Source organism: Diabrotica undecimpunctata, chromosome 3 (genome assembly GCF_040954645.1).
Source record: "Diabrotica undecimpunctata isolate CICGRU chromosome 3, icDiaUnde3, whole genome shotgun sequence".
Lineage (NCBI taxonomy): Eukaryota > Metazoa > Arthropoda > Insecta > Coleoptera > Chrysomelidae > Diabrotica > Diabrotica undecimpunctata.
This window is the reverse complement of record NC_092805.1, coordinates 42,591,258-42,604,046: the sequence shown is the minus strand read 5'-3', so window position 1 is coordinate 42,604,046 and position 12,789 is coordinate 42,591,258. Positions and strand designations below refer to the sequence as shown.

Genomic DNA, 12,789 nt, shown 5'->3' with positions numbered 1-12,789 from the left:
ATTTAATGATGATAAACCAAATCCAAAAAATTTCAGAAAACAATACTCAGTAATTATGACTGATACCCCTATGAAAACAAGTTTGGAAGAAGCAAAGGAGAAAAAAGAAATTAATCACTTAAAAGCCAAACGTAGACTAGAAAAACTTATACAGGATCCAAAGGTCGTCCCGAATCTGAAGCTCAAAATGTTGAAGAGTGAAAAAAGTAAACAATTAAAAGTCGAGAAGAAATCCCAAATAAAATTAGGTGCATTAAAAAACAAGGCTGCAAATAAAGAAGGAAGGTGTTAAGACAAATTAATTTTGAAGAATCGTCTTCCGAAGAAGATATCTATAGATGAATCAAAAATATGTGATGACAACGAATTTGATGATAGTTTTAAATTATTTTCCGAAAACACTGAAATGTGCGTGGTTTGTGATCAGTTTGATGTAAAAACTGAACTATGTTACAGATGTGTGTTTTGTGGACAATGGGTTCAAGCCGAGTGCAGTGGTTATGATTGCCCTGAAAACTATCAGTGTGACTTTTGTTCTATGAACTTCTGTTCTATGAAGTTCTGTTTTGTAGAAACAACTTTTGATTTTTAATATATCTACTTAATATGTATCTGCTTACCTATCTTTTTTTGTTCAAGTATGTAATGTTTTCGTATATGCCATCAGTTGTCTCATTATTTTCTTATTATTGCTACTAACTGTCGGCATTATCCCAAACGTCTGTCGGAATTACCACGGTGATCGGGTTAATACAGACACCTTGCTAAAGTTAGGGAAATATTGTTTTTAAATACGTAAATGACATTGTTTTACCAATCTTACATACCCAATGGATGCGGAAAATTCCAATTATAGTATATAGATAGGTATTTATAGTACAAACAAGGTCAGCATTCAGAATACACAAACATTAGTGGTTTAAAAATACAAGCGATTTTTCTGGTTTTGGACTCATGTTTACCTAAATACTGTTCCGAGATGCGCAAGATAGACATTACTTTGCTGAGATTGTTGCAAACCTTTAATAGGAGATGGTATCATAAGAAGAGAAGAAGAATCTCACAACGACACACGTTGCTGATACACCTCGAACTACCTCATATAATTTTCAATTCAAAACAAATGAAAAGCGCCGTTTTTATAAAATCCTAAAGGGGTTCTCTAGTTCCCAATGCGATATTTCGATTATTTATGTTAATCCTTTTAATAAAGTATAATCCTTTCACCATTTAGGTACTTATACAATGAACATCCGTTTATGTGAAAACAAATAAAACAAATCTGTTAATACTTAATTGAATTAGAGTGATGAAATATTTATTTTACTCTAGTAGACATAAAGTCTCAAAAATTTTAATCATGATCTCACAATTGTATAAAATGTCAGGTTACACAAGAAATTAATAACATTACAAATAGCGTTATATAAACTTATTTTTAAATACCTATGTGATTCATAGCGTGACACACCAATGTTATTAGCCAATTCAAGAGTAAAATTCAAAACATCAAAACAAAATTTTCACATTTATTTCATCATCCAACCCTAGTACAAAATCCACAGTTTAATTTCAAATTTCAATATAATTTTAAATCAACCGGGTCTGTTCTTTGCTCTAGTTGGTTGTTCCTGACAAAACACACAAATATCGACCAATAGAAAATCACCACATATACTGCTGGTGCGATGTCAACAGGGATACAAAGGTCGATAATTACAATAAAATATTTGATTCAGTATAGAGAATAGAGTGAAACTGTAAGGATAAAAGTAAATGGTGTTCGTTATATAAATAAAATACAGTAAATTAGTAAATATTAAATAATAACAAAGTGTGGAATAACGCGTGTTTACTTTTAATTAAAGAAGTTGGAATTTTAGGAAGTATTAACCATTTTAATCAGAAAACAATGACGACTACAGTGTCATCGATATTGAAATTTTTGGAAAACGCAGATAAAAATTTTGAAATGGATACAGATTCAGACATTCCAAAAACCAAAAAGAGAAAATTGGATCATTTAACATGGGAAGAAAAATTACAAAGGAAGTAAGTATTGCGTCATACTCATTTTATATAGGTATTCGTTGCCTGTAGTTCACCAATATGTTTACTACATGAATTGCTCAAAAATGATAGTTTAAAATGGTCCTTGACCTGCCCTACTACAAATTAATGATAGCATTTTTAGATATGTAAATTACCGTTTGTTTTTCTATATACCTACACCATTTTTATTGATAATTATGAAATTACATGGCCAACATATTTTCAGGAAATTAAAAAATCGTGTGGCAGCCCAAACTTCTCGAGATAGGAAAAAGGCCAAGATGGAACAGATGGAGCAGGCTCTCCAGCAGCTCTTTGTGAAAAACGAGTCCCTATTAGTTGAATGTAAAAACCTCAAGCTTGCCAACCAGAAGCTCCAACAAGAAAACACAGAACTGTACAATCGTTTGCAGGCCCCTTGTCTGTCATGTGCCCAAGCTCAAAACCGTTCTGTCGGGTGTGAGTCCCTAAATGGATCCACAGAGTCCCTCCTTCTGCCGAAAGGAAGAGTCACACACCCAGCAGCGGCTTTGAGCAAGCAGCAGACAATGGTCTTGTTGAAAATCGTACTGACCTGCCTTCTTTACCGGACCTCCTTGACGAACTCGAGGCAGATGTCGATCTTAACTCGTTGGAACAACTCACTCAGAGCCTCCTTGAAGATATCGCCAGAGACTTGGAAGCTACTGCTCAGAAAACAAGTACTGAAGTAAGTACTACTTGTTAGCAGTTTTTTTCTTAATTTGAAATAATATAATTTTAGTAAATATACATATACCATAAAAAACTATTTTTACAGCTTAATTTTGTTCATAAATTTATTACCACTAAAAAGGCATCCAACTTTATAATTTAAAAAGATTCTGACACTGCTATTTTCTTATAGTTTTATATGTAATTAAACCACAATTGATTGTAATTAATATTAAATTTTATATTTGATTTTACATTTCGATTTTCAAACTGTTTTTTTTTAATATTATGAAATACATTAAGATTATTCATATTTCATAATGTTTTTGAAAATTATTTCCACATTGGAAATCGAAACATCAAAATGTAATTTTCAATACAGTCAATTGTGGTTTAATCCCATATGAAATAATATCTTTATAACATAGATGATAGTGAGGTTTCACAAAGTTGTCTATTAAACAACCATTGGAATAGTTTTCTGGGTTTAATTAATATTCTTTTCCATTTTGTGATTCAGTTCTTATTGAAAGTAAAGAAGTGAAAGGAAAGTACAAACACTCTATCACACCAAACAGCAACTAGGAAGATGGAAAGTGCAAGAAATTGGATAATAAATATCATTGAAGACATACAAATACAAGACACATTATGTTTTCATATTAAAGAAAATAGAAAAGATTCAATTGGAAGAAAATAAAAATGGAACAGTTGGATAAAAATAATTGATCAGAAACCAGTTATGTACAATATGTATCAGACAATATCAGTGTAGTTGAACTGGATAGAATTGCAAAGAAAATATTTCAAAGCTATAGATCATAGCATATAAACAAGTGTACACATATATTTTTATAATAATATATATATATATATATATATATATATATATATATATACTTGTTAGATATAATGATTGGACTATATCCACTATCATCATAAGCCAATTTTGATATACTCAATATTTCATGTAAGAGTCTATAATTGCTTTCATATGAGAGAGGTTATAAAGAAGGACAATTAGAGTACCTACATAGTGGTGCAATGACAATTAGAGTACCTACATATTCCAGTGAAATAATTACAATTACAGTAGTGTCGAAATGTTTCGATAGATAGATAGAAAATGGCTAATCCATGTTTTTTATGGTATTAATTCTTTGTAAATATTTTTTATTGACTGCTTTTTAACACTAATAGAGTTCACACTATTTATATACAATTAAGAATAAAAGAAAATGGTTTTAACTAAATACATAATCATTATTCTTAGACAAAGATAAACTAGTTTTCTGGGATTATAGGCTGTGGTTTGGACATATTTCTTTCTGATGTTTCTAGTTAACTTTGCCTTAAATATCAGCATATGTACTTCTTTAAAAGATATGACTGCAAGATTTTGTAAAACACTGTCTTAATACTGTTATATGAGCGCCAATGTTGTCGCTATAGCATTGGCCAATCAGACAATTGCACCATCATGGAGTAAATTATATGAATGACAATTTCATTCGTATACTTTACTCCATAATTGTGTCATTGTCTGGTTTGGCTGACACTAACGTAGCGCTGCTAACACAACGACATTGGCGCTCTTATAACAGAGTCCTTAGGCACAATGGCATACCAGTAACTAGCAAGCGCTAGCTACTGTACCCAAACTGGAAAGTTTAAATGTTTACTGGCATTACAGTTTGTGGCATGCTAGCTAATCACAAGAAATTTGATTTTTCATGCCAGTAGTGTACTATTTGATGCAATATGCATGCATGGAGAGTGGCAAAGGCATGTGTGAACGCACGTGACAACTACTGGTAGGTATGCCAGTAGCAAAATTTTCTTTTATTTAATTTTTTTAAACCGTTTAGGTTTCATTATTAAATTTCTAACAATATCCGTGGAAATGAGCAATACATGTTTGTTTAATTCGCTCTGAATACTTTCCATTTTTGTTTTAAACTTGAAAAAAAAAAGACTTTTTAGTACTTTTTACATGGAAATCAGTCTGTTTACTGGTATGTGTAATATTTACAAATGCTTTTTTGTGTTACCAGTACACGAAGGAAAGCTGCTGGCATGCCACTTACAATTGTGTTTTGTGCATACCAGTTACTGGCTTATACCAGCAACTGGTATCAAAGTTACTTTTCCATTTTACAGGCATGTCTATCCCAGCATATTAAAAGTCTCTGTTTAATCCATAAAACAGACAAATAGCTATTAAGGAATGCAGGCTGTTGCAGCCAGTCTTTGTAATTTGTAATGATATATTGTTTTTGAGGTTTATAAGCTATGATCAGGAATTATTTCTCCATGATGTTTTGTCTGCTACTGCTGCATACATTATCAGCATATACAAGTTTTCCAAATTTCTGTTAAAATTTTTAGATGTTAGAAACATCTAAAACTCGAATCACCACCCTAAACAAGCCATAAAAACCTTAGTGCTATCTGAATATGTGAAAATAAATATTTGGGGAAAGAACTGAAATATCCAGAAAAAGTGTTCTGATAGAAGGGATATGAAACAATCTATTTGTCCTAATGAGTCAACTGAAATATCGACTAATAATGAGAAGAATTAAAAGGTAAAGCTATATCACCATATAATAAATATGTGAGAGATGCACTTGGTAACATCTTAGCTAAACATGACTCCCCAAATGCACCGAAAATTCCAGTACAAACTTAAGGATAAACGAAGGCTATCAATAGCATAGATATTGGAAGAGTATGATGAAATCTTAGTCATTCTGATATAAACCCTGGAAACATTTGTATCAAGACAAATAGTTCTCGATTTATATCTAGCTATCATTGTGTCTTATTGACTTTAGTGACTTCAAGGTGTCTAGGCTATTTCTAAATTCAATTTGCTATTGATTTATATCTTCTACTTAATTCTTTTTTATATCATATCTATAATTTTAAGGACGCTTGTACAATAATTTTCATAGAATTTTGGGCTTAAGAATGCTACTTACTGGCAATTTTAAATACATTATAAAGAAATTATGAACAATTCTAAGAAAATCTTGTAGCATTGTTCTAAAATTGATATGTCTGGATATTGATACATCGAAATAACCTTTATGAAAGAACATATAAAAAAAATTATGGCTGCCATAGATTAAAATAATTTTTTGGACTCTGGTTCTAGATCCAATATTTAAGTAAAACAATAATTTTAACATCCTATATAGTATATAAGGTAATCAATTAAAATTTCATTTCTTTCTAGATACTTTGATGAGTTGATTTTGAAAATCTTTTGTGTGATAAGGTGATTTATAAAACGGTTTATATATTTTTTCTCTACAAAAAGTATATTTACATATAAAGCAAATATGTGTTTCTGTCTAAGTAATAATGCACAGCACAAATTTTACATAAATCAATAGAGTAAAATAATATAAAGAAATATTTTAAAATGTATCTAAAATGATTATAGGCATCACCACATCCTGCATTCTTTATCCTGATTATGCATTTTTTCTTCTAATCATTTAATAAAACTACCGGACAACTTATTTATAAAAAACGGTTTTGGGTGTTCCTCAAATAAGTGTGTACGTTCTATATCATGAAAACGCTTGGCACTTATGTATTTTCAAACATGAAATAAACGTGAATTCTCTTCAAGTTGAATCTCTCTGAGTTACACTTCGCTTTTTTCCGATCTGGTTTCTTGTAGTCCTCATTTTCAGAATACAAAATATTCATGTCGGTCAGATCAATAATAAAACATCATTCAGGATTAGAAAAGTAGCAAATAAAACATTAAGTAGCTAAAAGATGGTAATGAAGAATAATTATTCCCCAATGTGATAATTATTTTTCAAATAGTACTTATATCGTCGCAATTTCATTGGACATCAATACACAATGTCTGAATGATGTTATTTTATTTTACATCGTTCTTATAACATTGAGCCATTACTCATAAAAAGGTTCTAAAAACTTGCTTACTCTGCCAAAACTTTCTTTATCTTCTACCGGTCGTATAAGTTCTTTGAAGCCTTTTCTGTCCAATGTCTGATGTTTCAAATTTAGAACAGCTTTGTCCTTCTGTTTTATCCTTTAAAATTAGTAGGAGATGTAGTATTTTTCGTGTGTAAAAAGATGTCCCAAGTACCTCGTTTTCTTGTTTTTATCATTGTCTTATTCCTGCAAATAGTTATGGTTTACAGGACCAAACGATTTTTCGAAATTTATGAAGCACAAAGCACATCTTTTGTTGGTCTTGACACTTTTTGCATATTGGAAGTGAGAAGTGAGCTTCCCTGTTCTGTTTCCAATACTGTTTCGAAATGCAAACTGATCATCTATTTATTTATTATAAGATATATTACTCTATTTACTATATTTCTTCGAGTTTGTTTCCATCCTTTTGGGATATGTCTTGTTTTCTAAATTTGGTTGTAGAGAATGACCAATATTTCGATGTTGTATTTTTTATTAGTTTTAGGGTTTTGTATATTTCGTCTGGTACGAAACTTCTGTTAGTTATCAGTTGCCTAGTCGCTATAAAACAGATTACTTAAAAATATGCTTCCTAGTACAGTTAACTAACAAATAAATAACTATTTATGTAGAATTAACTTCAGAATGGAAAATATCTTATTATTTTACTCTAATATTGCATGAACATGTGTAGGAAGCATGCAAACTTTTGTTAACATTAGAATGACATACCAATAAAGATGTTTTTCTCATTATATTCGCATGAAAGGTCTTTTCATTCTTTATTTGTTATAAAGAGTATCTTTAAATATGTTATCTTTACATTTTGCTGAATCCAAAACAATATATTACATCGTAATGTGCCATACACATTTTTTAGTGTAAGCAGCTCATCTGCATATATCTGTGTTTACATAGATATAAAGAAGATACAGTTTACCTCAATTCACAACAACTGTTTAGATTTAAAGAGTTTTTCAAACATAAAACAACTTTTTACTTGTTTTTGTTTTTCTAGAACCTCTCCTTTAAGTCGATAAAGAACTTGTACTCAACTGATATAACTTCTAAGTGCCCGCGACCATAATTTAGTCCGGACAGTTATGTAAATCATTGATTTCCTTTCCAAGTTTTTCAACTTACAACACCACAATATTTCTATGAAGGAGGTTGTTCTTGTTCTGTAATTTTATTATCGTGAGTACGTATAGTAGACACAGTACGGTTCTCAGCCTCTGTCGCATCAACTCAAGAAGTAGCTACAGGTTTCCATGGTATGATGGCTTTGCTAGTATCATGTTTCGTAGATTCCTTCTTTGAGATCCGAATAAGTATTGCTGAGATGTCTCAAGTTTCTCGGTGTTTTCTGCAAAAGTTCGTGAATCTTGCTCTAATATTGATATCTGTCTCGATGTTCTGGAGAGTGAAAACTCTTTCTTAGTATACTGGATATCTCATTTGTGGGTATTTTTGTTAGTTTTTAGTTCCTTTTGAGAGTTCCCTTTTTTTATATTTTTGGGTCAGTGTAGATATACGGGTTAATATGAAATGGGATATGGTCAGATCCTTCCTGTAGAACGTTCTTAAAGTTATTTTAGACATGCAACTGCTATGAAATTTAGATACGGTACAATACGCCTTTAACTTGCGTGTTGTTATACCCTTGGTTTCCCGGCAGCAGTATGTCCAGTTCAAGGCTCGTCACCACGTCAATGTGGAATAGCATTATATGGTGTTTTTTATGATCTTCTTATCCCTATTTTTAACTCGCTTGAATCAACGTATTTGTAACATTCGTGAGTAGATCAATGTAGTTCTTTGATGTTACTGTGTCAGAACATTTTCTATGCGATTTCCTTTTAAACAGGTTTCATTGTATTTTCCTCTTTTTGTGGTAACATAATTTTTCTGTATTGAATTGTTCTACTTTATTCAAACAAAACTTACCTTTCCCGTACATTTTCAGAGTATTCTTTATATACATACAAATCTTAATTATCCATATGTGAAAATTACGTTTCACTGTATTTGATGTGCAAAATAGTTAAAATTATGCATATTATGACGAACAAGAGATAATGAACCACTTTCAAATTTAATGTATTCATTTATCAATTTTTATAAAATGCAGATAAGAAAAATTACGTTCTAAAAATACCCAATAAAAAAAAATAACCTCAATTTATCACGATTTGTTGGAATTTCCGTATGGATATCAATTCACAGAAAAGGAAAATACCATGTTTTGGCAAACTGGTTTAATGTGGGGAATAATCTAATATTTGTTAAATAAAATTACACACATAATGTATATTTAACTATATGGCATACTTTTGTATAAATATAAGTATTAAAAATATTTGTACAGGATGTAACAAAAAGGTAGGTCATAAATGAAACCATATATTCGGCCAAAACTAGCTCAATTGAACATAACTTATCAAGTGTACAAATAAAAAGTGTAAAAAAATGTGTACACATAAAAAGTTACAACCTTTTGAGGCTAAAAAATCAAAATCGACTTCAAATTGCAAATCATTTTCACGCTTTCAATTATTTGGAGACAATACTTACCCCATTAAGTTATTATTCATAATTTGGATCATTTTATCACATCATTTTATAATGGATTCACAGTACCAGTTCTGTTGACCGTAGCTTCGTCGGTAAAGAAAATATGGTTAATGAAATGGACATTTCGAATGTTTCCCTTAAAAACCAATCGCAATGTTTTTAGGATAACCTTCATCCAATAACTCTTGAAACTCTTGGTTATTCAGTGATAAGGATGAAGCTGTTGTTCTTTGAATCTTCTCCAAACCATCATGAAACACGTAATTGATAATTTACTACCTTTTATTGCTTTTGAAAAGTTCTTCAATTGCATCGAAAGTGTCTTCGTTGTCTATATTCACTTTTGGGCGACCACTATTACCAGAAAGGAGCAGTTGCAATGTATCTAACGGACCCAACATACTCCCAAACATAGAATAAAATGCATAAATGTGTACCTCATCATCATCATCATTTTTGGCGCGACAATCCTCTGTGGATCCTGGCCTGCTCTAAGATTAGTCGCCATTCTGTTCGGTTTCTGGACACGTGTTGCCATCTTCTGATCTCTAGTATCCCTAAGTGGGTCTCAACTCCATCCAATCACCTAATTCGCGGTCGGCCTCTGCTTCTTTTTTCTATCGTTAGCTTTTTAGCAATCATGTTGTCAGGCATTCGTATGATGTGACCGGTCTATCTAAGTCGCTGTGTTTTAATGAACGTTACAACTGGTTCATTAAAGAATTGGTATAATTCGAAATTAAATCTTTTGCCCCACTGCCCTTGATCGTTTATATTTACAAATATTTTACGGAGTATCTCACGCTCGAATATTCCCAGAAGTCTTCCATCCTTCTGCGTTAGAATCCATGTTTCCGCCCCGTATGTGAGGACCGGCTTCAGCAGTGTTTTTAATATAATAATTTTAGTTTTTCGTTTGATATTTCTTGAGCGGAATTGTTTTTGGAGTCCATAGTATGCCCTGTTTGTAAGGTTTATTCGTGTTTTAATTTCTTCGCTTGTTTTATTGGTAGTAATCACTAGCGAGCCAAGACATATGAAGCTGTCAACACGTTCAAAGATATGACGTCCAAATGCTTTAGTAACCAACATGTACTTGATTTTGTCTTCGTTGGTGACTAGACCGACCTGTTTCACCGCCGTTTCCAATTCTAGAAAATATTGCTCAACATCTCGCTTGCTACGCCCTATTATGTCAATGTCATCAGCGTATACGAAGATTTGTATCGATCTATTGTAAATAGTACCGCCGTCTCTAATTCGTGTGTCTCGAACTGCCTTTTCCAAGGCAATGTTAAATAGGAGGCATGCCCTTGTCTGAGTCCATCCTTTATTTCAAAGGGTCGAGAGTTTTCTCCCTGTATCTTAACGCTGGCTTTTAAGTTATGATATTGTCATTTTCATTAATCGGATAAGTATTTCTGGTACACCTAACTCACTCATTGATTGGCATATTACGTTCTCTAACGACGTACCTACGCCGTTATAAACTCATAGGTAATTTTTCATAATAATCTTAAATTCACAATAATCGGAAGCTTTAATGGTATCCGTAGCACGAGCAAGTGGTTAATAGCGACTACATAATTTTTCAAGAACTAAAGCTATTTTCGCCAATATCACGTGATTTCATTTATAACCTAGTTTTTGGTACATTTGGGCTTTTAAATTTCCATGAGGTAATGAATTTTTAACATAGGTCATTTTACTATTTTACAAATGTATATAACAAATTACTTTACGATTAGTTTCTCACAATAAATCTGAGACATTTTTGTTGATTTTCGATAGTGAATTATTCTTTTTCATTTAAAGAATTGAAGAAAACTTTTCATATCGGTAATACTGGTGTAATTTGTGTTTGCTTTTGTGATGTTATTTTGTTGTCGTACTAAAGCTGTACATTATGAAATTAATTTTTTAACATTATTTTCAGGAATCAAGAAGTAATGGGGAAATGGTGGGGAAGACATCAACAGAGTTGGAATCCAGTGGGTGCACAACCAATACTAAGTCGCTAGAAAGCGACATCTCAGAGTATTTGCTGCTCCACCACAACTATGCTGCTAAACCCCCATTAGACGACACATTAAATGCTAAGAGCCCAATTAGTAGAATCAAAAAATTAAAAACTATTAAACCAAAACGCAAGATTGTCAATACAAAACCTGTTATACCTGAAAGTGATGTGGTTTATGGAACACTTGATGAAGTTAGCAATGTTGTCACGATAATAGTGGACAGTAATGGAGTACCAATGACAGAAGAAGCGTTACAAAGGTTAGAAAACAGAGAGGAGGAAACCCAACTCACTGTTCCTTTACCTCTTGCAACACAATCTGAATTGGTTACTCCTTTACCAGTTGCAGAATCAAAAAGAGCTAGTTCATCATATGTTGCAGAATCAAACCTGACAGTTCCAACAGCCATGCTAGAATGTTTGTCTCCAATGTCCTGCAGTGACTCTGATCGAGGATATGAATCATTAGATTCTCCGATCAGTTTACCTGAGGATCTTTGGGACCAAAGTATATCAGAGCTATTTCCTTCTTTACTCTAGGTTTAAACCTCTAACATCGTGTATAGTTTAATTTAAATTAGGTTACTTAATTTATTTTTTACAAGAGTGATTTTTATATATATTTGTTATATTGTGTAAATTTGTAAATTTAGGTAATAAAGTTGTGGATGTAGCAGATCTAAAAAAGTGTTTTGTTTTTATTTTACTCCAAACTAAACAGCTTCCCGATGCTAAAAAAAATAATGTAGATTTATATTGAATTTTTTGAGAACAACTTCTGTTAATGTAATATTACTGTATTTAGTTATCATTAAGTTCCATTTTCCTTGTATATCCCAATAGTCTATTCTATCTATGGATAACACTGCAAAATGAAATAAAAATGACGAGGACCAAGGAAATTAAACTAATAAGTAAACGCATGATAAAAATAACATTCAAATATCAAGGATGTGTTTAATACGGCCAACTAAGTCTACTAATACTTGGTAATATTGGAAAGAGGTGAATAAACAAGTAAAAAGAAAAAAAAATCATATCAAACGGGAAATAAGTATGTTACGCATATGATGCAGTTCTGGTAGCCAAAATATTGCTACATAAAATCATCATAAAGGAATTCAATATAAAAATATTGTCATATACAGCAATAATGAAGTAGCCAAAAGCAAAAGAAGAAATCCAACAGATGCAGACCCACGTCCTAAACTTACGAAGAAAAGTTACGAGAAACAAAGGGAGGCAGCTCGCGATGGAAGAGGAGTTAGAAAGACTAAAAGCCATGAAGAAAGAGCTTGTGCGAGAAATAAATGGCAAAAGTAGATGCTGGAAAGAACATTGCGAAAATCTTGAAAATGATATCAGGGGAGACGCCTACCGAATATTTTTCATTGAATTTTAAAAGGACAGGAGGTTTGTTAAAGATAGAGGAGAGTCGAAGGAAAAAACTGGCCAAGGCTCCTGGCCTTCAGAGGGCGACAAAATAA

General features: G+C 32.0%; 2 protein-coding genes across 2 annotated transcripts in view; one reads left to right on the top strand and one right to left on the bottom strand.

The window, feature by feature from the left end:
* The window catches only part of LOC140436732 (uncharacterized), a 172,288-nt gene extending 170,748 nt beyond the window's left edge, over nt 1-1,540 (bottom strand). The window contains exon 1 of the mRNA XM_072525791.1: nt 1,447-1,540. Coding sequence (XP_072381892.1) covers nt 1,447-1,459 — 13 coding nt within the window. The 5' untranslated portion in view covers nt 1,460-1,540. The remainder of the gene's footprint in view (nt 1-1,446) is intronic.
* A 202-nt stretch (nt 1,541-1,742) lies between these two features.
* On the top strand, nt 1,743-11,989 carry Xbp1 (X box binding protein 1). Its single transcript, XM_072525794.1, is given in 4 exon segments — nt 1,743-2,052; nt 2,279-2,588; nt 2,591-2,761; nt 11,219-11,989. Coding segments are annotated over 4 exon segments (1,245 nt in total). The 5' UTR covers nt 1,743-1,912; the 3' UTR covers nt 11,843-11,989.
* Nucleotides 11,990-12,789: the final 800 nt, after the last annotated feature.